This window comes from Mus musculus, chromosome Y (assembly GCF_000001635.26).
Source record: "Mus musculus strain C57BL/6J chromosome Y, GRCm38.p6 C57BL/6J".
NCBI lineage: Eukaryota > Metazoa > Chordata > Mammalia > Rodentia > Muridae > Mus > Mus musculus.
This window is the reverse complement of record NC_000087.7, coordinates 71,692,262-71,719,149: the sequence shown is the minus strand read 5'-3', so window position 1 is coordinate 71,719,149 and position 26,888 is coordinate 71,692,262. Positions and strand designations below refer to the sequence as shown.

Here is a 26,888-nt window from a genome sequence, read left to right as displayed (position 1 = left end):
TGTCTGAAAGAACTGCAAGGAAAAAACATGGAGAAAAGCCTAAAGAAAAGGAGATCCAGTGACAAGACCAAATTGTGATAAAGCTCAAGGAGAGGCATCAAGGCCTGACACTATTACTGATGCTATTCTGTGCTCACAAAAAATGGGCTTATCATGACTGCTCTCTGAAAGACCAAACCAGCAGGTGAAAGAGTCAGATGCTCAAATTTATATGCAACAAATAGACAGAAGCTGGGAACCCCTGTGGATGAATTGGGGAAAAGCTGGAAGAAGCTGAGGAAGAGGTCTACCCGGTAGGAGGACCAACAATCTCAAATAACCTGGACCTCCCAGGATGTCTCAGACACTGAGCCAGCAACCAGGCTTCATACACCAGATGATATAAAGCCACCAACACATATACAGAAAAGGACTGCCAGGTCTGGACTCAGTCAGATGAGGTCCATCTAATCCTCAAGGGACTTCAGGCCCCAGGGAGCAGGGAGGTCTGGTGGAGAGGGGACAGGATGGTGGGGACATACTCTTGGAGATGGGGATTGTGGGCTTGGGGCCCTGGGAGCATGGGGGCATATAGGCAGGAGATATGGGGTGTGGAACAGTAAGAGGGGGAACTAGGAGAAGAATAAAATCTCGACTTTAAAAAAAGTATAAGAATAAATTTTAAATAATTCAACTATATTAGTGTGTGGAATTTCAGTCCACGGGACTATATACCATTCACATATTCATTTAGATTTCCTTTGGAAGTTAATATAAAGATGCACTTACACTTAAACAAGAAAATGATTAAAGATATTTAAAAATAAAGAAGTTCTATTTTAACTCTAAAGGTATAACTGCTAGTTAACTTTGTAATCACATCACTGGGATTAACTTCCTTCTCAGAATCATCAGAATAACAAGGATTAAAGAAACTTTAAAACTCTGTTTCATAGGAAACAAAAAAGTTAGAGATTTTTTTATTTGTTTTATATATATACCAGCAAGTGAAAATTTTTCATGCTTCATTTTTCTGAAGATGGGAAAGTAGAAGAGTACTTCAGATTATTCTCCATGATGGCTCTTTCAAACATAGACATTTTTTTTCTCAGTTCACCATCTACACCAAAAAGCATATCTTAGTTCTTGGTCCCCAAGTTCATCAAAACCTAAAACAGAAAAGTACCTCTTATTAAATAAATTACCCATGATACAAATATGAAAGATTCTGTGCAGATGATGTATAGGGTAAAGGTTAAGGTCAGGATTAGGATTAGGGTTAGTGTTAGGGTTATGTTTAATAAAGCAGGATAATTATAGTGTTATTAAAGTATGAGGTACATCTGAGGTCAAATTCCCATTTTATCATTTTATATCTTTAATAATTCATACAAAGCCATTAGGATTTTATGGATAATAGCAGTCATTTCAGTAAGAAATAATTCAAAATAATAAGTAGTTAAAACTTTATGATTATTAAAACATATTTAGATTCCTAAGGTCATTTTATGGACCATGTGCAACATACCTCCATGGACTTCTCATGCATTTCTTTAACTGCTTCCAGGGTCTGGTTCTGACTACATTTGGACAGTTTCAATGCTTGTTGTTCTTTTTGACAACTATTCTACAAATGTAAAAGGAAAACATTAGTATAACAATTCTGTTTATTTTTGTTGTTACTGCCATGCAACATGCATGGCAGTCTAACAATAAAACACTAAATGTATATCTAATACTAAAACATTTATGTGAGCAAAAATAATTCTATATGAAAGTTAAAAGGAATAGTTTTCCAACTGATTTAAAATTTTAACAACTATTTTGACTAAATATATATATATATTTACAATAATATGAAATAACATTATGCTACCAATTGTGGGGTAGGAATTTTTTTTAATGTGAAAGAGTTTTTCATAATGCACAGACTGGCCTTAGCCTCCCAAGTTCTTATGTTTATAGGCATGCACCATGTATACATGAACTCGGTAAAATCCTAGTCTTGGAAGCTTAGATTGGTTTTCTCTAGATTCCAATCTCAAGCAACATATAGAAGTAGTAACATAAAGTTCTCATTGTATTCTTTAGGGTTGCGCACAACCATGATAATTTGCATTAAAAAAAAATTAAGACAAGCCCTTTACACCTTTTCACCTTGGGCTACTACAATCCTGTTTTGCCCTTTATTCACTGTGATCAATTTTTTACCTCACATTTGCACTCAAATCATCATAATTAAGTAAAATTACCTCTAATTTGCAATGCTTATCTTTAAAAAAAGTGCACCTGCATACATTTGGAGACAAAGGGTTAATATTGGGTGTCATCTTTGATTTCACAGTACTGTTTCAGAGACAGAATCTCACTAAACCTAGAGCTCATCATTTATGCTACACCTGCTGGCTACAAAGATCTGGAGATCTTCTTTTCTCTGAACTAAATCTGAGATTGGTTGTTTTAAAATGCTCACAACCACACCAACTTTTTTTTGTTGTTGTGGTGGTGGTTTGTTTTTAGTGTTGCTAGTTTGTTGTTGTTTATTTTGTTGTTGTTGGTGGTGGTGTGGGCATTCATCCTAATGCAGGGAATATAAGCTGGGGTCTCCATGCCTACACGGGAGAAAGATTACCAATTAAACCATCTTCCAGCCCTGTAAATCAATCTTATTGGGCCCACATGCAGCATATGACACATTTAGGGATCTTTTCTTCTTTAAAACTTTCCTTCACTCATGGTAGTTTTCTTTCTACCAGTGGTTCTCTTCCTTTACTGGCTCCCTCTCACCAGCTGCCATATGCAGAATTACAAATTTTGAAGTACCCTGCTGTTCTGTCTTTAGACTCCTTATTTACAGGGATGATCACTTTCCCTTGAAATGTCATCCAGAGTCCAATGTTTAAAAACTGTCTTCAATTGGAGTATTTATTACTTATCTTTAGTTCCTATCTCTTTCCAGAACTGACTCATAATGGCAGGTTCCTCAATGCCTTCTGAGGCAAGAATGAATTTGCTGTTCCTTTCAAATTGAATACTTTCCAAACTATTAACCAGTAAATAAAATAAAATAGTTAATATGATTATCGTTGTCTCAGATCTTACTTGGAAACCAGGTGATGACTCTACAGGTAGAGTAATGGAGACGTGATCTAAAATTGTTTGCTGATATTCTTCCACAGGAAAATTCTTCCAGGGCTGTTGAGATTGTTTGTTTCCATCCTCTGTTGTTACTAAATCTTTACTAAATTTAGGACTGTAAGAACTGATTTACCAAATTGAGTTGGTTTTTTAATATAAACAACAGAGTCCAGGTGAAACCAATAAATAAGCTTTCTCTCTTCTTTGAACTCTGATATATTGTGGTTTTTTTGTTTTTTTTTTTTTGTTTTTTTTTTTTGTAGTCACTGGTAATCATCTCTTGATCTTTCTGCAAATGTCTGCCTCTTGAAAATTTATGATCTGGTATACCATAAAATGCCTAGTCGTTTTCATTGATATAGTATGCAATCAATAGTTTATATCTCAGTAAGACTAGAACAGAAGCAAGGATAGATAGATAATGGAACTTAATTTAGTTTCATATGCTCAACTCAAGGCTAGTTGTTCCATTCCTACTTAGTAATACTAGGTTAAATATTAAGTTTTTTTATGGTACCAACCACTGATTTTTCTTTTTCTTCATTGAATTTCTGTACATCCATATCAGACTTCTGAAATGTAGTTATATACTGCTCACAAAATTTGTTGTTGATGTTCTTCCTGTAAAGCACAGTAACAAAAGCAGGCACATTTCATACCAATATGAAAATGAACACTCAGAACAAATTCAATTGAACATTTCATACTATAAAAAGAAAAATAGCAGTATAAAATATCTAATGGGAAATCATTATAGATTTTTCCGCTAACATATTATCAGAGAGGTTTTCATTTACGTTTTAGCTTTTCAAAATTAAAGAAATATAAACACACACAACACACACGTAACACACACACACACACACACACACACATATATATATATATATATATATATATATATATATATATATATATATATACATGTACAAAATTTAATTATATTTCAATGTGGTTTTTTTTTCATTATTTTCTACCAAATATAAGTTCTAATTTATTTTTCATACATTGCCTTAGTAAAGACAGTGCAAAACATGTCAACTAAAATATACAAATTGTCTGCATATGTAATTGTAGTTGTTCCTTTTGAATATTGTTAAACATAATAATCCATAAATTACATTCCTAAGACTATGTGCAAGACTTCTGTATTTCCACAATGAATGTAAATTAAAATTTAAATCTCATTAACATTGACTTAAAGCAGAAAATAAAATTTTCATAGATTTCTATGAATTAGATTTAGTTTGCTTGAAGGCATGATGTTATAGGGTTAACTGTTTAGACAAAATCAAAGCCACACATTTTTACTAAAGAATCAGACATGATATAATTTTTTTAAACTGCAGCCACATATAATTTTTAAAATGATACACATTTGACCCTACAAATATAACAACTCTACCTCTCTCGTTCGTTCGTTTTGCAAAATCTTTCTAATTTCTGGTTGCTGCCTTTGAAAGATTCTTTGACATAAGTTTCCATCCATTTTCTCTTTATGTGAAGCGTCTTATAAATGTCATCTATATTAAAAATAAAGAGTCATTTTGAAGAAAAATTAGATGATTCCATGTATTCAAGTAAAAATAGATATAGATAAATTTCATTCAATAATGCTATGGAAACTTAAAATTAAATGATAGATATCACAAACATGCTTCATACTTTAGAATACTTAGGGTTTGGTATGTTCAGATGAAGGATGTTCAACCTGTAAAGTCTACAGAAATGTTCCACAACATAGAAAAAAACAGTCCATGTATTTTGGATAAGAAATATCTAATCTTATCTGAATTTTAATTTCTGTAAGGAAAATAATTTTGAGCTTCAAGAACAGTTTTCAAAAGAACAAATGCACAAAACAAAGGATCAAAAGTATACTTAATTCTTCATAAGGAAACACTTTTAATAAAGGCTAATTCTTTTCCAAATCTAAAAAAGATGATGCAACTGAAAGAACAAACTTGACTGTGGAACTGTTAGACCCATTGTTTAAAATATTCAATTAAAATAAGAGGGCAACCGGTCATATTGGTTCCCATGTTAATCCTAGTATTCTGGAGGAAAAGGCAGAGAGATATTTGTGTATTCCAGGTTAAGCTGGTCAATATACTGAGTTCCAGGACAGACAGAGCTACAAATGAGACCCTGTCAGAATCAAACCTGCGTTTGATTCCTAGCACCTACATAATGTGCACAAATACCTCCAACTCCAGTTCCAGGGGATGTGATGCCCTGTTCTAAATTCTGCATGCACCAGGTACATATGTATATGACTCACAGACATACTTATAGGCAAAATACCTATATAAATAAAAATAGATAAAAATGTTAAAATCTATGTTTAAAACAATGATCTCCAAGTTTTTTTTTAATCAAAATAAAATTATTTCTAAAGTGAATTGGTAATTATATTTCAGAACATATCCTTTAAAAAAAACACTTGAAGAAAATTATGGTAGGAACTTTTGATCAGTAACTGCTGCAGTTCATGAAAATTGTAATGCTTCAGAAAATGTTTAGTACCTTTCTAGCATGCACAGTTAGCTTTCAGTAACTAGGATGAAGCTATATTTCGGTGTACATGTTTAATATTCTCACCATCCATAGTACTAGACAAAATCAGATTATTAAATGATTATTCTGCCTCCTCTAAATAGAGCAAATCCTTCAGTTGAAAAAAAATAATTTGGTAAAATGGGTAACTTGAAAGAAGCAAAATATTATTTTTTAAAAATATAATATTGTTTCATGGGGGTAGAGATATGGCTCAGCAGTTAAGAGTACTTCCTGTTCTTTGCAAAGGACATAGGTTTTGTGTCTAGCACTCATATGGTGGCTCACAACTATCTGACTCCAGTTCCAGGTATCTGAAATAATCAACTGATATCTGAAAAACAGGTACACATGTGGTGCACATATATAACTGTAAGCAAAACACTAATACACATAAATAAGTCCAAAAATAGGTATTAGGAGCATTGTTTAGTAAGCCATGTAAAGATGTTTTTTTGTGTGTGTATGATCCTAGTATTGGAAGCTTAAGCAGGAGATTTCCAGTGTAAAGACTGCATAGGTTAAATAGGAAAATGCAGGCCAGCCTGAACTACATAATGACACCATATCTCAAAGACAAGTTACTGTCTTCTGAGAAAGCTCACTTAGCATTCAGTTACATATAATTTAAAACAGATACTTTAGAATCTGAGTATCATTCTCTCATTGTTTAGTAAGTTGTCTTCCACTTACAGTTACATAATTCATTTCATAAAAAAAAAAAAAAAAAACAATGAAGGGATTGGAGAGATGATTCAGCAGTTAAGAGCACTGGTTCCCTTCCAGCTTTCTGAGATTGGAGTACCAAAACACACAAGGTGGCTCACTACCTATAACTTCAGTTTCAGGGGATTCAAGGCCTTCATCTGGCTTCCTCAGGTACAAGACACACTAGTTGTGCACATACACACGTGAAAGAAAAAAAAAATAACCATAACATAAAATTTAAAAATAAGTTATAAGGGTTACATTAAAGAATTCAGTTTTGCACTGTGCCATATAAAGAAGGAAGCACAGAAGACTCCTAGAAAAGAAACTGACTTAATATAAAATTAGCACTGGATCAATGAAAATATGTTTCATGTACAGAATTTTGTATACATATCACTTAGCTATGAGTACATGGAACTGTGAAAATGTTTACATCTATTTTTTTTCCTTTTAAAATTCCTTCAAAGCTGTTACAAAAAAGGCTCAGTAGTCAAGAGGGCCTACTGTGAAAAGAGGAGGTTCACAAAGTACTTTTTTTTTTTAAGGTAAGTAATGTTACTTCATGCTTATCAAAGGATAATTCATCAAAGATGAACTCACAATTCTGAATATCTATGCTCCAAATACAAGGGCAACCAAATTCATAAAGAAATTTTACTAGAACTCAAAGTACATATTGTACCCCATATAATAATAGTGAGAAACTTCAACACCCCACTCTGAGCAACGCAGAGGTCCTGGAAAAAAAGAAATGAAAAAGAGACACTGTGAAACTAATGAGAAGTTATGAAACAATCGGATTCATCAGATACATATATATGTATCTGTCACACACACACAGACACACACATCCAAACATGCACACATATATTGAAGCAAATTCACACACAGTTCTCACTAGATGAAGAGAAATTATTTGAAAAAAAATCAACAAACCTTCATGATAATAGTCTTGGATAGATTAAGAATTTTAAGCACATACCTAAATATAGAAGCAAACCAGAAGCCAACATCAAATTAAATGGAAAGAAACTTGATGCAATCCCACTAAAATAAGACAAGACAGGACTAGACAAGGCTTCTTACTCTTTCCCTACCAATTCACTATAGTACTACAAGTTCTAGACAGAGCAACTAGAAAACAAAAATTGGTCAAAGGAATAAAAATTGGAAAGGAATAAATCAAAATATCACTATTAGCAGATAATAAAATAGTATACTTAAGTGACCACAAAAATTCCATCAGAGAACCCATAAACCTGAAAAACAACTTCAGCAAAGTGGCTAGATATACAATTAACTCAAACAAAACAGTACCTTTCTTCTACTCAAAAGATAAACAGGATGAAAGGCAATTATGGAAACAACACCTTTCAAAAGTCACAAATTATAGTTCCTTGATGTGACTCAAACCAAGCAGGTGAAAGATTTCTATGACAAGAACTTCAAGTCTCTGAAGAAAGAAACTGAAAAATCTCAGAAGATGGAAAGGTCTCCCATGGTCATAGATTAAGTTAGTAAAAATGGCTGTCTTCCCAAAAGCAATCTGCAGATTCCATGCACTCTCCATCAAAATTTAAACTCAATTCTTCGTAGAGACAGAAAGAGCAATATGCAAAACCATTCGGAATATCAAAACTCCAGAATATCCCAAAACTATTCTCAACAATAAAAGAACTTCAGGGGGAATCATCCCTGACCTTAAGCTGTATTATGCAGAAATAGTGATTAAAAAAATGTATGGTAATGGTACAGAGACAATGCCTTCATGAAATGGAGAGATCTAAAATATATCATCCTGTGTGATCTCAAAGGAAAAAAAAACATGGTATGCACTCACTGATAAGTGGATATTATCCTAAAAGCTCAGAATACCCAAAATGTAATTCACAGACCACATGAAGCTGAAGAAGAAGGAAGACAAAAGTGTAGGTGTTTCAGTCCTTCTTAGAATGGGGAACATAATATTCCTGATAGGAAATGTGGAGATCAGGGCAGAGACTTAAGGAATGACCATCCAGATTCTGTCCAACCTTTGGATCCATCCCATATACAGAAACCAGGCACAGTCACTATTGTGGATACCAACAAGTGCTTGCTGATAGGAGCATAATATGACTGTCTCCTGAGAGGCTCTGCCAGGGCTTGGCAAGAACAGAGGCTGATGCTCACAGCCAACAATCAGACTGATCATGGGGTCCCCAGGGGAGCAGTTAGAGGAAGAACTGAAGGAGCTAAAGGGGTTTGCAACCTTACAGGAAGAACAACAATATGAACCGAGCAGACAGACCAGAGCACTCAGGGACTAAGCCACCAAACAAAGAGGGGCACCCATGACTCTAGCGGCATATAGAGCAGAGGATGGTATTGTCAGACATCAGTGGGAGGAGAGGTCCTTGGTCCTGTGAAAGCTCCATGCCCCAGTGTAGGCAAATGCCAGGGTAGGGAGGTGGAGTATGTGGGTGAGTGAACAGGCTCATAGAAACAAAGCAAGTGTCAAATGGAATAGGGATTTCCTGGGATTAAACCAGGAAATGGCTGATATTTGAAATGTAAATAAATACACACACACACACACACACACACACACACACACACACACACACACACAGATGGCTTTAACTGTGTCTTCAGGTGGGTTTACATCTAATCACAGGATGATCTAAATTTTTCCCATTCCTGCTAGTTTTTTGATAAATTAGAGTAAATGTGTCTGCATCTCAATCTCCAAATAAAATCATAGTTGCTCTTATCACAACCAAGCTCCTCAACCTTTTTCATCACAATACAAATCTAAGACAAATCTTAAATATAAAATTCTTCCTGGCTGGACAAATATTTTACTGCTACAGCAAGAAGCTCTGGTTTCAATCTTCAGGAATGAAAAATAAAAACCCCCAAAATTTAGATATAAAAAATAAAGAAGGCATGATTCCTCGGGCCCCATTACATTTCTGAGGCTGAGGACTTCAGGTACAAGGCCAGTCCAGGCTGCAATTGAGGTTTCAGACAATCCTGAGATATAGAGCTAGAGGTTACTTTCCTAAACCAAAACAACAAATAAATAAAGACAGCCTGGTCTGAATTATGTCTGAATTCCCAGCACTTCTGAGGCTGAGAGAAGCCTCTAGTATTTGAGGCAGTTTGGAACCTATATATAGAAATTTCGGCAATGTGGCATTTTCACAACACGTTAAAATGTAGACTGGTCTTCAGTTTCTTTTTAATAAATTCCTGGTGGGAAGCAGTTGCACAGAAGAGGGTTTTGTCTGTTTCATCCACTAAGTGAAGTCCAGTTTACTCACACCTCACATCCCCTGTCCCCAAGAATACTTTCAGGGTCTCCATTTCCTTGGCCTTCCTGATTTCTGCTAGGAGCTAGTCTGTTCAAACTCTTGCACTTACAGTGAAGTTCTCAGTTTTTCTCAGCAGAGGCCTAAGTGGGAAAGGTCGATTGTGAACCTGGAAGTAGCAACTTCCTGAGTCCAGTGAGGGTCACCTAATCTCATTACTCCTGAAGAAACACCTCCAAAACTCCACCTTCATCCCCACCCAGACCCCTAGCTGAACCAGGATTAACCAACAGACAATTGACTACCTCCACTGAGACTTCATCCTACCATGATTCCTCAAGAATTTTGCTTCCTCAAGAACTCTTTGTAGCCACCATACTGGGTAACAGGGTTTGAACAGCAGGAAAATAATCTCAGCCAAGCCCATTGCTGATTGGCTGTGTTTGCACATGAGTACTAAGGGTAAGAGAGGCTCTTTCAGTCATCTGTGATTAAAGCTTCAAAAAGCGGGTAGTATTTTAACTTCCACTACTACCCAGAGGCTTTCCATTTTCTAAGTTTGCAATACTAACTTGAAAGTTAAAATAAAATGAACTCCAAAGACTACTCTCCTACTTTGTTTCAGATGAAGGGACTGTTCTGTGTAACTCTAAATTGTTTTTTTTTGTTTGTTTGTTTGTTTTGTTTTTTTGTTTCTTTTTTTTGGTTTTTTTTTTTTTAACTAAAGTGTTTTTGCATGTTTGTATTTATATAACATGTATGACTAGTTCCCCTAGAAACTAGAATAGGATGCCAAAATCCCTGGATCTAGAATTAAAAATGATTTTGAGAATTATGTGGGTTCTAGGAACTAAACCTTGGTTCTGTACAAAAGCAACAAGTGTTCTTAATTTCTAAGCCATCTTTCCATTCCTATCCTGTGTGTGTTTTAAGGTGTGCTGGACCATTTCTCACGATAGATGTTTAATTTTACTATATAATGGAGAGTATAAAAAATGACTTTGTTAATGTTGTCTATTTCCAGAAACAGAAAAACAAACAAACAAACAAACAAAACAGCAACAAAAAAAACATAATTTTAATGGATTGTGTAAATCATAAATAGTTTCAGGATAAAAATGGAGTGTATACATTTCAGTATATGGGTGCATAAGGAGGCCAGATATAGACATCTGTTTTATTCTCAATTATATTCCAAATTTCTTTTTCATTTTCAGTTTTTTTTTTTCAAGTCAGGGTTTATCTGTATAGCTCTGGTTAACCAGGAACTCACCCTGTATACCAGGGTGGCATCAAAATCAAAAATCTCCCTGCCTCTGCCTCCCAACGTCTGGGATTAAGGCATGTGCCACCACTGACTGACCCAACTTAAAACTTGAGATAGGTTCTCTCTGAATATGCAGCTAACCAATGCCACTACCTCGGCTAGCCAGCAAGCTGTCTCCACCTACTCAGCACTGGTTGGCAGCCTGCATTTTAGAAGTGGATTCTAGGCCCCCACTTTTATTTTCAAGAAAAACATTTTACTAAAACAGCCATCTCTCTAGCCACTCTTCAAGGTTTGTTCTGTTGCTATAGACACTGCAATTTTTTGTTTGTTTGTTTTTTGTTTGTTTGGTTTCTTTTTCTATTTCTCTAATCATGGCTAAGTTTAGGCTCCTAAAATGCTTAGTGGTGGTTTTGCTTGTTTCCTTACAACAGCAAATTGGTTTTCTTGCTCACTTTACAATTTGCAGCTAATTTGGCACACTGGACGAACTGACATTTCATTTACTAGTCTTATTGCTGTGTTTTGTTTCTTTGGTGCTTTTTTTTTTTTTTTTTTTTTTTTTTTAATTTGCTGGGTTTGTTTTTTTTTTGCTGGTTTTCTGTTTTTGTTTTTGTTTTCACCACTGAAGATGAAATTTATAACTTTTAATGGTGCTTTACCACTGAGCTACATCTTTAGTTAATCTTTAGTTTTGAATGTTGGATGAGAAGTTATCTGTGTGTATTTTTTAACGAAAACTATAATTTCTGTGAAGCCTACAATTATCCCCCTATGCTATAGGTTCTATAGAGATCTGTTTCCCTCGTTTGGCCTCTTCAAGAAACAGGGAAATATTTCTAAAACACATACCTCCAGATTTATCCAACATACTGCCTACTTCATGTCTGTGAAGACAGAACAATAAAAAATTAAAGCAAGAAATATAGTAGACTGGTAGGCCATTTTTTTTTACCACACACAAAACTTTACACAGAACCTTCTTTAATTTTTTATAATAAATATATAATGTTTGGTTTGGAACAAATGTCATATGCATATAAAATATATGGTGGACTACCAACTTGAACTTGAATTATTTACTTTTAACAATTCATACGTTTACACCCCACAAGGAGTTTATTCATAACTCTCCCACAATTGCCAAGACCCTTTTTTCCCCCAGATAGTCCCCTACTTATTTTTATGATGTTTCTCCTTTTCTTTGAGTGTGTCAAAGATCACATGCAGGTGGTCCTATTGTATGAGTTCCTATGTGTTTGTGATCACAAAGTCTAAAGGATCCCAAGCTGGGCTTGAACTTAACATATATCAGCATCTGACATTGAAATGCTGATCTTCCTGAATCTAGTTTTCCAGTGAAGGTAACACAAACACTACTTTTGAAGTACTCTATTGAACTGGCAAAAAAAAAAAGAAAGAAAAAAAAAGAGAAAAAAAGAAAAAGAATTGAAAATATTACCCCATGTCTTCATCTCCTTTTACTTGAGGCGATATATTTTCATCTTTACCAATTGCTGGGTTATTTACTGTATTGACAATAGAAAATGTAAACATTTGAAAGTATGCAATATTAGTAATAGTTAATAAAGTACTATCAATTTGAATTTCTTTGGAAAAACTGCCCATTTTGAGTTTTTGAAACAGATTTTAAAAATTAATTAAAATTAAGTACATCCAGGAAATCTAGGACACAAGGAGAAGAAAAAACATAAGGATAACAGGTATAGATGAGAAGTAAGATTTCCAAATTATAGGGCCAGTGAATATCTTCAACAAAACTATAAAAGAAACCTTTCCTAACCTAATGAAAGAGATGTCCATGAACATACAAGAAGCATGCAGAACTCCAAATAGTTTGGACCAGAAAAACAACAACAAAAACAAAAATCCCTGCCATCATATATTAATCAAAGCACCAAATGAACAAAACAAAGAAAGAATATTACAAGCAGTAAGGTAAAATGGTCAAGTAACATATACAGGAATTCCTATCAGAATTACACCTAACTTCTCCCCAGAGACTATGAAAGCCATAAGATCCACGGTAGATATCATACAGACACTAAGAGAGCAGAAATAAGAGCCAAAGCTATAATATGCAGTAAAACTATTTTACCATAGATTGAGAAAACAAGGTATTCCGTGAAAAAACAATATTTACACAATATCTTTGAACAAACCAAACCCTTCAAGGGATAATAAAGGGAAAACTCCAATATAAGGAGGGAAATCACATGCTAGCAAAAGCAAGATATTAATCTTGAAGTAAACCTAAAAGAAGATAGCTACATGAACAAAATTCCAACAAAAATAACAGGAAGAAACAAAGACTTTGTCTTAGTATCTCTTAATATCACCATATTCTATTCACCAATTAGAAAGAAATAGACAAACAGACTGGATGTGTAAGCAAGACCCAGCATACCAGAAACAAACCTCAGGGACAAAGACAGATATTTCCTCACAGTAAAAGGCTGGAAAACAATTTTCTAAGCAAATGTTCCAAAGAAACAAATTTGGAGTAGCCATTCTAATATCAAATAAATTTGACTTTCAACCCAATGTTATCAAAAAAGACAAGGAGTGGCACTTCATATTCATCAAAGTTAAAATTTACCAAGATGAATTTTCAATTCTAAACATTTATAGTCCAAATGCAATGGCATCCATATTCATATAAGAAACTTTAGTACAGCTCAAAATGCACATTGCACCACACACAATAATAGCAGAAGACTTCAACAACCCTCCTCATCAATGGAAAGATCCTGGAAAGAAAAATTAAAAAAAGACACAGTTAAACTAACAGAAGTTATGAAACAAATACATTAGTTGATATCTATAGAACATTTTATTTTAGAACAAAAATTGTCCATTCTGCTCAGCACCTCATGACGCCTTCTCCAAAATTAACAATATAATCAGTCACAAAACATGCCTCAACAGATATAAAAATATCCAAATAATCTCATACATCCTATCTAATCACCAAGGACTAAGGCTGATCTGAAATAATAATATAAATAATTGAAAACCCATGTACACGTAGAAGGTGAACAAAAATCCAGTCAGTGATAAATCAGGTAGGGAAGAAATAAAAAAAAAAATAAATAAATGTAAGACTTTTTAGAGTTTAAAAAAAAATGAAGTTACTACATACCGAAAGTTGTGGAACACAACTAAAGCAGTGTTAAAGGGAATCTCATAGCTCTGAATGCCTCTAAATAGAAACTGGAGAGAAGATACAGTAGTAGGTTGACAGCACACCTAAAACCCCTTGAATAACAGGAAGGAAATTCACCCAAGAGGAGTTGAAGGCAGGAACTAATCACACTCAGGGCTGAAATCAAACAAGTGGAAACAAAGGAACTATAACATAAAATCAAACAAACTAGGAGCTGGACCTTTGAGAAAGTCAACAAGATAGATAAAACATAAGCCAGACTAATTACAGGGCACAGGGAAAATATCAACATTAACAAAACCAGTAATGAAAAGGGAGACATAACAACAGATACTTAGTAAATCCAAAAAAATCATCAGATCCTACTATATAAGCCTGTAACTTAGAAAAGTGGAAAATCTGGATGAATTGGACAATTATCTAGACAGATGTCAGGTACTAAATTTCAATCAGGTTGAGATAAACCCTGTAAACTCTCCCATAATCCCCAAAGAAATAGAAGCAGTCATTAAGAGCTCCCCCCTCAAAAAAAAAAAAAAAAAAGCCCCGTATCTGATGGGTTTAGTACAGATTTCTATCAGGCTTTCAATGAAACACCAATACCAACAATCTTCAATCTATTATGCAAAAACAAAAGAAAATGAACACTACTTAATTTGTTCTATGAAGCCACATTTACTCTTATACCCAAACCATACAAAAACCCAATGAAGACAGGATACTTCAGACCAATTTAACTTATAAATATTGATGCAAAAATACTCAATAACATCCTGTTAAACACAATCCAAGAACACATCAAAATGATCATTCTTCATGATCAAGCGGCTTCATCCCAGGGATACAGGAATGGTTCAATATATGGGAATCCATCAATGTAATCCAATATGTAAAGAATCTCAAGGAAAAAAACACAGTATTATCTCATTAGACGCTGAGGAATCATTTAAAAAAAATCAACACACCTTCATGATGAAGTCTTGGATAGATTCAGAAAGCAAGGCCCATAACTAAACATAGTAGCAAACCAGGATCCAACATCAAAATAAATGGAGAGAAACTCGATGCAATCCCACTAATATATGACAAGGCTTCCCACTCTCTCCCTACCTATTCACTATAGTACTAGAAGTTCTAGCCAGATTAAATAGACAACAAAAAGAGGTCAAAAAGTTAAAAATTGGAAAAGAACAAATGAAAATATCACTATTAATAGGTAATAAGATAGTATATTTAGTGACCCCAAAAAATCCTCTAAAGAACCCTTAAGCCTGAGAAACAACTTTAGCAAAGTGATTGGATATACAATTAACTCATATAGATCAGTAGCCTTCCTCTACTCAAAGGATAAACAGGCTGAAAAGGAAGTTATGGAAGCAACACTCTTCACAATAGTCTCATATTTTAATAACTTGGTGTGACACGAAAAAAGCAAGTCAAAGTTCTGTAGGACAAGAACTTCATGTCTCTGAAGATAGAATTGAAATTCTCAGAAGATGGAAAGATCTCCCATGGCCATAGATTGGTGTCCCAAATAATTTAGTAAAAATGTCTATCTTGCCATAAGTAAGCTCTGATTCCATGCCCTCTCCATCAATATTCAAACTTAATTCTTTATAAAGATAGAAAGAGCAATATGCAAAATCATTTAGAATAACGAAAATCCAGGATATTGTAAAACTATTCACAACAATAAAAGAACTTCAGGGGGAATCATCCCTGACCTCAAGCTGTATTATAGAGAAATAGTGATAAAAATGTATAGTGACCATAAAGAAAAAATGACTTCAGGAAGTTCACACGCAAACGGATAGGTCTAAAGTATATCATCCTGTATGAGGTAACACAATCCCAAAGGAAAAAATATGGTATGCACTCACTGATAAGTGGATATTATCCTAAAAGTTCAGAATACCCAAAATGTAATTCACAGACCACATAAACCTTAAGAAGGAAGAAAAAAGTGTGCATGTTTCCGTCCTTCTCAGAATGGGGAACAAAATACTACTGGGAGGAAATATGGAGACAAAGTGCAGGCCAGAGACTGAAGGAACGACCATTCAGAATCTGCCCCACCTGTGGATCCATCCCGTATATAAACACCAGACCCTGTCACTATTGTGGATACCAACAAATGATTGCTGAAAGGAGCCTAATAAGGCTGTGCCCTTAGGGGCTCTGCCAGAGGTTGGCAAAAACAGAGGCTCATGCTCACAGCCAACAATCAGACTGATTATGGGGTCCACAGTGGAGGAGTTAGAGGAAGGACTGAAGGAGCTGAAGGGGTTTGTAATCTTACAGGAAGAACAATAATATGAACCAAGCAGACCGCCCCCCTCCCCCCAGAGCACTCAGGGACGAAGCCAGCAAACAAAGAGGGGGACCATGGCTCCAGCTAAATACATAGCAGAGGATGTCCTTGTCAAACATCAGTGAGAGGAGAGGTCCTTGGTCATGTGAAGTTTGGTGTCCCAGTGTAGGCAAATATCAGAGCAGGGACATGGGTGTTGGTGGGTGGGGGAACATGCTCATAGAAGCAGAGGGAGGGTGGAATGGTAAAGGGAATTTCTGGGGTTAAACCAGGAAATGACTAATATTTGAAATGTAAATAAACACACACACACACACACACACACACACACACACACACACACACACACACACCTAATATGATGGCTTTAACTGTGACTTCAAGTGGGTTTATATGCAATCACAGGATGATCTAAATTTTGGTCCCATTGTTGCTAGGGTTTTGATAAATTAGAGTAAATGTGTTTGCATCTCAATCTCCAAATGAAATCATGGTTGCTTTTATCATAACCAAGCTCCTCAATTTTTTTCATCATAATACAAATCTAAAGCAGATCTAAAATATAAAGTTTTTCTGGCTGGACAAATATTTTACTGCTACAGCAAGAAGCTCTGGTTTCAATCTTCAACAAGGAAAAAAGGAATAAAAAACAAACAAACAAACAAACAAACAAACAAAAATTTAAATATAAAAAATAAAGAACACATATTTCCTCAGGCCCAGGTACATTTGTAAGGCTGGGGACTTCAGTTTCAAGGCCAGTCAAAGCTGCAGGTGAGGTTTCAGACAATCCTGAGATATAGAGTTAGAGCTTACTGTCCTAAACCAAAACAACAAATAAATAACAACAACCTGGCCTGAATTATGTCTGAAGTCCCAGCACTTCTGAGGCTGAGAGGAGCCTCTGTATTTTGAGGCAATTGGAGCCTATACATAGAAATTTCGGGAATCTGCCATTTTAACAACAGGTAGAGGTAAATGAAGACTGGTTTTCAGTTCGTTTTTAATGAATTCCTGGCAGGCAGCAGCAGCTAAAAGAAGGTTTTAGTCTGTTGGCTCCACTAACTGACTTCCAATTTACTCACTCCTCACCTCCCCAAGCCCCAAGAAGACTTCCAGGGTCTCCAATTCCCTGGCCTTCCTGATTTCTGTTAGAAGATAATTCTGTTCAAACCCCTGCCCTTAGCGAAGTTCTCTGTTTTTCTCAGCAGAGAACTAAGTGGGAAAAGTTGATTGTGAGCCTGGAAGCAGTACCTTCCTGAGTCCAGTGAGGGTCACCTCCTCTCCTTACTCCTAAAGTAACACCTCCACCCCTCCACCTTCTTCCCCACACAGGCCCCCAGCTCAAACAGTATTAATCATCTTTCAACAGACAATTGACTACCTCTACTGAGACTTCTCCCTACCATGCTTCCACAAGAACTCGGCTTGATGACTACCACAAAGCATACTGGGTAACAGGGTTTGGATAGCGGGAAAACAATCTCAGCCAAGGCACTTGCTGATTGGCAGTGTTTGCACATGTGTACTAAGGGTGAGAAAGGCTCAATCAGTCGTCTGTCATTGAAGAGCAAAAAGGAGGTAGTATTTTAGCTGCCACTACTACCCAGAGGCTTTCCATTTTCCAAGTTTACAATACTAACTTGAAAGCTAAAATAAAACGGACCCCAAACAAGACTCTCCTACTTTGTTTCAGATGAAGGTGCTGTTGTTTGTAATTTTCAATTGTTTTATTTATTTAAGTAATTTGTTTTTGCATGTTTGTGTTTATAAACATGCATGTGTGGTGCACATAGAAACTAGAAGAGAATTCCAAAACCCATGGATATAGAATTAAAAATGGTTTTGAGCCATTGTGTGGGTCCTAGGAACTAAAACTTGGTTCTGTCCAAGAACAACAAGTGCTCTTAATTTCTAAGCCATCTTTCCATCCCTGTCCTTTGTGTCTTTTAAGGTGTGCTGATCATTTTTCTTGAAAGATGTTTCTTTGTACTATACAGTGGAGATTACAAAATTATAACACTTTCTTAATATTGACAATTTGCTCATAGAGAAAAAACAAAAAGACAAAAACCATCATTTTAATGGATTGTGTAAATCAGATAAAGAGTATTGTAAAAAACTGATGTATATACATTCCAGTATAAGTATGCATAAGAGGGCGACAAATAGACATTTGCTGCATTCTCAATCACATTCCAACTTCCTTTTTTTTTTTTCAAGGCAGGGTTGTAGTCCTGGACCTCACCCTGGTTACCAACTGCTGGGATTATGGCATGAACCACCTCTGACTGCCCAAATTTAAAACATGAGACAGGTTCTCTCTGAATCTGCAGCTCACCAATGCCACTAGCCTGGCTAGCCAGCAAGCTGTCTCCAACTACTTTTCACTGGGTTGCAGCCTGCATTTTTAAAGCCGATTTAAGACCCCCTCCTTAATTTATATACTTTCAAGTAAAGCACATTACCAAAACAGCCATCTCTCTAGCCCCTCTGAGAGGTTTGTTCTCTTGTGGTAGCCACTGTATATTTTTTTTTATTCTCTAATCATGCCTAAGTTTAGGCTCCTAAAATGCTTATTGCTGGTTTTGCTTGTTTCCTTACAAGAGCAAACTGGGTTTCTTGCTCATTTTACAATTTGCAGTTAATTTGGCAAACTGGACAACCTAACATTTCATTTGCAAGACTTATAACTGTGTTTTGCTTGTTTGGTAGGATTTTTGTTAATTTGGTGCATTTGTTGGTTTCTTTGGGGTTTTTATTGTTATTGTTTTGTTTTGTTTCTTTGTTTGTTTTTGTTTGTTTATTTTTGCCACTGAAGATGAAACTCATCACTTTTAAATGGTGATTTACCACTGAGCTACATCTTCAGCTAATCTTGCATTCTGAATGTTTGCTGAGAAGTTATCTCATATGTGTTTTAAAGGAAACTACAATTACTGTGAACCCAAAATTATCCCCTTTTGCTATACAGTCTAGAAATCTGATGCCCTCTTCTGACCTCTTTAAAAAACAGGCAAATACCTCCAAAAACACATACCTTCAGATTTATCCAACATACTGTCTACTTCATCTCTGTGAAGAAAGGAAAATAAAAAAATTAATGCAAGAAATATAGTGGACTGGTAGGCATTTTTCTTACCCACACAAAACTTTAAAAAGAACTTTCTTTTAATTATTTATAATAAATATATAATGTTTGGTTAAGAACAAATGTCATATATATATATATATATATACATATATACATATGTATATGTATGTGTAGATATGTATATGTATGTATGTATATATATGTATGTATATATATATATATATATATATATATATGTATATATTACATGGTGGAGTATCAAAGTGATCTTGTATCCTTTACTTTTACCAATTCATACATTTACACCCACAGTAGTTTATTCATTACTCTCCCACTCTTGCTGAGACCCTTGTTCTTGCCAGATGGTCCCCCTCTTATTTTCATGATTTTTCTCCTTTTCTTTGTGTGTATATCTTGGAAGATCTCAGGCAGGTGGTCATATTATACTAGTTGCTATGTGTTTGTTATCACAAGGTCTGAAGGACCTCAAGCTGGGCTTGAACTCAACATATAGCAGTGTCTGATTTGTATTGCTATCTTCCTGAATCTACTTCTCCAGTGAAGGTAATACAAACACTACTTATGAAGTAATCTATTGAGCTGGCAAAAAATATTGAAAATGTTACCCCATATCTTCATCTGCTTCTGCTTGAGGCGATATATTCTCATTTTTATCAAATGCTGGGCTCTTTACTGTATTAACAATAGAAAACAGAAACATTTGAAAGGATTCTATATAAGTAATAGTTAATAAAGTACTATCGATTTGAATTTATCTGGAAAAACTCTCCATGTAAATTTTTGGAAGAGATTTTAGAAAGGAAATATTTACACCGAGAAAATCCAGGACACAAGGAGATGACAAAACTTAAGGATAATAGGTATCAATGACAAGTAAGTTTTTCAAATTTAGGGACAGTGAATATATTCAACAAAATTATAGAAGAAAACTTCCCTAACCTAAAGAAAGAGTTGCCTATGAATATACAAGTAGCCTACAAAACTCCAAATAGTTTGGACCACAAGAGAAATTTCTTCCATCATATAGAAATCAAAACTCCAAATGCATAATAAAAAAAAAAAGAAAAGAAAAAGAAGAATATTAAAAGCACTAAGGGAAAATGGTCAAGTGACTTATAAAGGAAATCCTATCAAAACTATACCTAACTTATCCCCAGAGATTATGAAAGCCATAATATCCAGGGCAGATGTCATACAGACCCTAAGGGAAAAGAAATGCCAGACAAGGCTACTAGATGCATCAAAAAATTTTACAATAGATTGAGAAAACAAGGTATTCTGTGAAAAAAAAAAACGATATCTACACAATATGCTCGAACAAATCCAGCCCATCAAGTGGGTAATAATGGGAAAACTCCAATATAAGGAGGGAAATTACACTCTAGAAAAACCAAGAAATTGATCTTGAAGCAAACCTAAAAGAAGAAAGCTACATGAATCACATTCCAACTCTAACAACAAAAATAACAGGAAGCAACAACTACTTTTCCTTAATATCTCATAATATCAGCGGACACAATTCACCAATAAAAAAAACATAGAATAACAGACAGGATGTTTAAGCAAGACCAAGCATACTAGAAACAAATCTCAGGGACAAATACAGATATTACCTTAGAGTAAAAGGCTGGAAAACAATTATCCAAGGAAATGTTACAAAGAAACAAGTTGGAGTAGCCATTCTAATATCAAATAAATTCGACTTTCAACCCAAAGTTATCAAAAAAAAAAAAGAGGAGGGACACTTCATATTCATCAATGTTAAAATTTGCCAAAATGAATTCCCAATTCTGAACATTTATACGCCAAATGCAATGTCATCCACACTCATAAAAGAAACTTTAGTAAAGCTCAAAAACACACATGAATAGAGCATTAAAAGAAACCTTGACTAAATTGGTTTTAGAGACCTGCAGAAAAGATTATGCAGCTCTTTTTCCCTTCACCTTGTTCTGAGTATGGAACACCACAGGGAAATTTAAACTTACACCATTCGAACTCCTCAACTGGGGACCCCCCCCCCTTTAACAGAAGCAGGTGGAATGTTTGACCCTCATGTTTCTTTTTCAGAACTCCCACTAGCTCACTTGAAGGACCTACAACTGGTCAGAAAAGATGCCTTGGAAATGTTGAAACACAATAAAAAACTTAAACAAAAACAAAAAAACAAAAAACATACGAACCAGAAACCATCTTGGTGCCACATAAATTTCAAACAGGAGTACCTGTCCTGGTCTGGTGCCACCATTCTGGCAAACTTGAACTCAGATCAAAAGGACTTTCCCTGATGATTCTCACAAGCCCTGCTGCCACACCTCCAGTATGTGCCCAGTTCTGGCATCCAGCCTGCCATGGCCCACTGGCCTGGCACTGCTCACACACAGTGGGCACTGCACAGGAACCTCCCTCCCTCCCTCCTCCCAATGGCAAGAGGCTCTTTTGTCTCATTCAATGGGCTTCTGAGGTTCTCAATCTTACATATCCTAAAGCTGTGACCTCATGTTGGCTTTGTTTGGCAGCTGGGTCAGAGGTTTAATTTTCTAACTTATAAGATCAGAACTATGTACTAGAAGGAGTGGGAAATGTGAGACCACAACATAGAGCGTTTCTCCCTGGAAGGTAAAGCACCTGGACATTCTCCAAGATTGTTTTCCCTGATTTATAAAAATACAGCCAGAAAGAGACTCTATGTTCTCTACAGCCACCAAAAATCCTTTTGGTTTCTGAGCCTTACAGCTAGAGATTCAAAATTGGAGTTTTGACAAGGACATCTGGGCAGAGAAGAACACTCCTCCCATCTCTTCCCAACTCCTCCAAACTCTCCTCCCAACTCATCCCAATTCCTCAGCTAGCTATTAAAAACCTTCTTCTGTCACATCTCAGAGTCATACGCCCCTGCCCTGCACAGTGGAAGGAGTTTGTCCTTAGCTAGCTGATAATAAAAACTCTTGCAGTTTGCATCAGGTATCGATTTCTCTCAAGTCATTGGGGTGCTGGCCAGCTCATCCCGGGACTTTACTGGACTTGAGAGGAGGTCCATCTTCGGGGTCTTACACATGGAGACCTAAGACCAAAATTCTTCAAACTAATATGCAAAATCAAAAGAGAAGGAACACTATTGAATTTGTTCTATGAAGCCAGATTACAATTATATTCAAACCATACAAAAACACAATGAAGAAAGGAAACTTCAGACCATTTTCCCTTATGAATTTCGAAGCAAAAATACTCAATAAAATCACTGCAAACCAAATAAAAGAATACATCAAAACGATCATCCATCATGGTCAAGTAGACTTCATCCCTGTAATGCAGGGATGGTTTAATATATGGAAATTTGTCAACTTAATCCACTATAGAAACAAACTCAAAGACGAAAACAACATGATCACCTCATTAGATGCTGAGAAAGCATTTGACAAAACACAACACCCATTCATAATAAAAGTCCAGGAAAGGTCAGGAATTCAAGGCCCATATCTAAACATAAAAAAAAAAATACAATAGACAGCAAACGAGTAGGAAACATTAAACTAAATGAAACAATCTCATTAAAATCAGGGACTAGACAAGGCTGCCCACTTTCTTCATACCTATTGAATATAGTAGTTGAAGTCCTAACCAGAGCAATTAGACAACAAAAGGAAAACAAATGAATACAAATTGGAAAGGAAGAAGTCAAAATATCACTATTTCCAGAATATATGATAGCATGTATCAGTGACCCAAAAATGCACCAGAGAAATCGTAACCATATATATGACTTCAGTGCAGTAGGTGAATATAAAATTAACTCAAACATATCAGTGGCCTTTCTCTACTCAAAGGAAAAAGAGGATGAGAAAGAAATTTGGGAAAACTCACCCTTCACAATACTCACAAATAATATAAAATAGCTTGGTGTGACTCTAAATTAGAAAGTGAAAGATATATATGATAAAAACTTCATGTCTCTGAAGAAAGAAATGAAACAAGATCTCAGAACATGGAAAGAACTCCCATGCTCATGGATTGGAAGGATTAATATAGTAAAAATGGCTGTTCTGCCAAAAGTAGTTTATAGATTCAATATAATCCCCATCAAAATTCCAACTCAATTCTTTACTGAGTTAGAAAGGGCAATTTACAAATTCTCCTGGAATTTGAAAAAAACAAACAAGCAACAACAACAACAACAACAAAAAACCAACAACAACAACAACAACAAAAAACAAAAACCTGGTATAGGAAAAACTATTCCCAACAATAAAAGAACCTCTTGTGGAATCACCATGCCTGACCTCAAAGTGCACTACAAAGCAATTGTGATAAACACTACATGGTACAGGTATAGTGGTAGACAGGTAGATAAATGAAATAGAACTGAAGTCAGAGAAATAAACCTTTAGTCACTTGATCTTTGACAAAGGAGCTAAAACCATCTAGTGGAAAGGAGACAGCATTTTCAACAAATGGTGTTGGTTCAATTGGCAGTTAGCATGTAGGAGAATGTAAATTGATCTATTCTCATCCCCTGTGCAATGCTCAAGTCTAAGTCGATCAAGGGACTGCACATAAAACCAGAGACACTGAAACTTATAGAGGAGAAAGTGGGGAATAGCCTGGAATACATGGGCAAAGGGGGGATATTCTTGAAAAAAAATACTACCAATGTCTTGTGCTATAAGATTAAAAATGGACAAATGGGACCTCATAAAACTGATAAGGTTATACCCAGAAGTTCAAACTTGTAATAAGGAAACATGCTTCACTTTGTCCATAGCAGCCTTTTGTATAATAACAAGAAGCTGAAATGAACCCAGATGACTCTCTTTAGAGGAATGTATATAGAAAATATGGCACATTTACTTAATGAATTACTACACAGCTATTAAAAACAATGAATTCATGAAATTTTTATACAAATGGATGGATCTGGATGATATCTTCCTAAGAGAGTTAACCCAATCACAAAAAACACACATGATATTCACACATTGATGAGTGGATATTATCCCTGAAGCTCAGAATAACCAAGGTAAAATGTGCAAAACCCATGAAACTGAAGAAGGAAGACCAAAGTGTGGATATGCCGTTCCTTCTTAGAATGGGGAACCAAATAATCATGGAGGGAGTTACAGAGACAAAGATTGGAGCTGAGAATAAAAGAATACAGAGACTGCCTCACTTGGGGATCCATCCCATATACAACCACCAAATCTACTGAAGATGCCAACAAGGGATTGGGTGCAGGAGAATGATATAGTTGTCTCCTGAGAGGATCTGCTAATGCCTGACAAATAAAAAAGTGGATGTTCACAGACATCCTTTGGACTTAGCACAGGGTCCCCAATTATGGAGCTGGAGAAAATACCTAAGGAGCTTAAGGAGTTTGCAGGCCCCTAGAAGAAAAAACAACATGAACTAACAAGTACCCCACAATTCCATGGGATTAAACCACCAATCAATGAAAACAAATAATGGGATATATGATTCCAGCTTCTTATGTAGCAGAGGATGGACTAGTCAGGCATCAATGGGAGGAGAGACACTTGTTCTTGTAAAGATCCTATGCCCCAGTATGGGGGAATACCTGGGTTAGGAATTGGTAGATGATGTGTTGGGGAGATGGGGGAGAGGGGAGAGGACAGGAGATTTTTTGGAGTGGAAACTAGAAACGGGGATAATATTTGAAATGTAAATAAGGAAAAGTTATAATAGAAAAAGAAAGGAAATAATTTATTTGCAAGTTTTATGAAATAAATTCATGTTTGGCAAACATATTATACGAACAATGTTCATGTCTTTTCTTGAGGTGAAATCAAGAAAGTTCTTCTCTCTCAACATATGCTGATATAGTTCCAAGAGTAGGTTTATGTGCTGCAAAACCTTGTATATAGGAATAGAGAGATATAGGTAAAATTAGAAATGAAGTATATGTAAACTCTTAACAAAGACTTCTTCCATTTCAGGTGACTAGGTAAAGTCTAATGAACTGCAGGACACAATTAATACTGGAAATGCGATACCTTCCGAAAGAGCCTCCTCTGAAACTTTTATGTCATCGTCCTCATCATCAAAGTCCAAAAGTAATAAGTAACCTTCCTTTGGTATCACCTTCAATTTCTTAAGAGCCATTCTTCTCATAAGAACTCAGTAGTCTTCTTAGTTTAAAAAAAAAAAACAATAAAAATAAAAAGGAAAAAAAAAGAACTTAGTTACCTGATTAAAAATTATCATTTAAATAATTAAAAATAACAAAAAATCAAATAATTATTTTAGCTCAATGAAAGATCATTTCTTTTTTTACTTAACATGTATATTTTTAATCAATTGCCTTTATCAGAGAGTTCTGTGTACATATTCAATATGGTGATGCATATATATATACACTTACCCGTACCATTTCCTCCGTGTATCCCATTTATCATGTCCCTCTCCCTCACAACTTGTTTTAAAAACTTCTTTAACTCACTTCTTTAAAAACCTCCTTTAGAACCTAAATTATTAGTTTGCCATTTCTCAGTTTAAAAAGAGACAAAAACTGGCCAACCTTCAACATATGAGTCCTCCCCTCCTCCCAAAAAACGATGAGCAACATCCTTTAACCTTTGAGGTATCTGAATTTTGGTCCTATCTCCCACAGAATATTTTTAAACAAAACATCAGCAATTCTGTTTACCAGTTTATCTCAGTCTAACGTAAACTCACAGTTCTATCCAGAAAGATAAAGAACATGGTAACTGTATATTCATATCAAAAAGATCCACCACTAAGTCTACAAAAAAACATGAACTACCACCACCACCCACACAGAAAGACCTTATATTGGAGAAATTAGGGATTTGGGGAAGCCGAGGATTTCAAACATCTGAAGATTGTAAGTTCAAGGCCAGGCCAAGCCGGGCCAGCTGAAACTACAAAGATAGATCCCATCCTACAGAAACTAAACTGAGAGAAAAAGCTGAACTTGGTGGTGCAAGTCTTTAATCCCAATACATGGGAGACTGAGACAGAAAGATCTGTGGTCAGAATCCATCCCCAATGACTTATGAATCTCTTACAATTATCTCCTCTTCTTCTTTTCATTCATCTTCCTATGCCATTCTACTGTCTGCAATGTTCATACAGTCTATACTAAAGGAACACACCATAGAGAAGACAATGAGGAGGGAGGAATCCTCAGTGTGTTTCTAAGGGATCCTGAATATCACACAGGACAATCGCCAAGGCATCTCACCAATGGCTCCCTGTTCCCTGACCCACAGTCCTGCAGCTGGTTCTCTGATCCTATCCCCAGGCCCCAAGCTTTTCTCTTCCAAGGGTTCCCAATTCTCTATGGCCCTGACCTG

The 26,888-nt window shown here is 35.6% G+C and overlaps 1 protein-coding gene across 1 annotated transcript; it reads right to left on the bottom strand.

Moving 5' to 3' along the window:
* Positions 1–1,118: 1,118 nt before the first annotated feature.
* 1700040F15Rik (RIKEN cDNA 1700040F15 gene) lies at positions 1,119–25,683 on the bottom strand. The gene is made up of 9 exons (XM_017318757.1): positions 25,566–25,683; positions 20,163–20,229; positions 19,483–19,517; positions 12,407–12,473; positions 11,797–11,831; positions 4,523–4,640; positions 3,639–3,738; positions 1,508–1,606; positions 1,119–1,148 (listed from the first exon to the last, which is right to left on the bottom strand). Exons 1-9 carry the CDS (start codon positions 25,681–25,683, stop codon positions 1,119–1,121), a joined length of 669 nt encoding a protein of 222 aa, XP_017174246.1.
* Between the last annotated feature and the right edge of the window lie 1,205 nt (positions 25,684–26,888).

Coding starts and splice junctions, on each gene's coding strand:
- 1700040F15Rik (XM_017318757.1), bottom strand. CDS start 25,683: ATGAGAAGAATGGCTCTTAAGAAATTGAAGGTGATACCAAAGGAAGGT. Junction 20,230..25,565: donor AGAGGAGGCTCTTTCGGAAG/GTATCGCATTTC, acceptor TTGTTAATACAG/TAAAGAGCCCAGCATTTGAT. Junction 12,474..19,482: donor TATGTTGGATAAATCTGAAG/GTATGTGTTTTT, acceptor TTGTCAATACAG/TAAATAACCCAGCAATTGGT.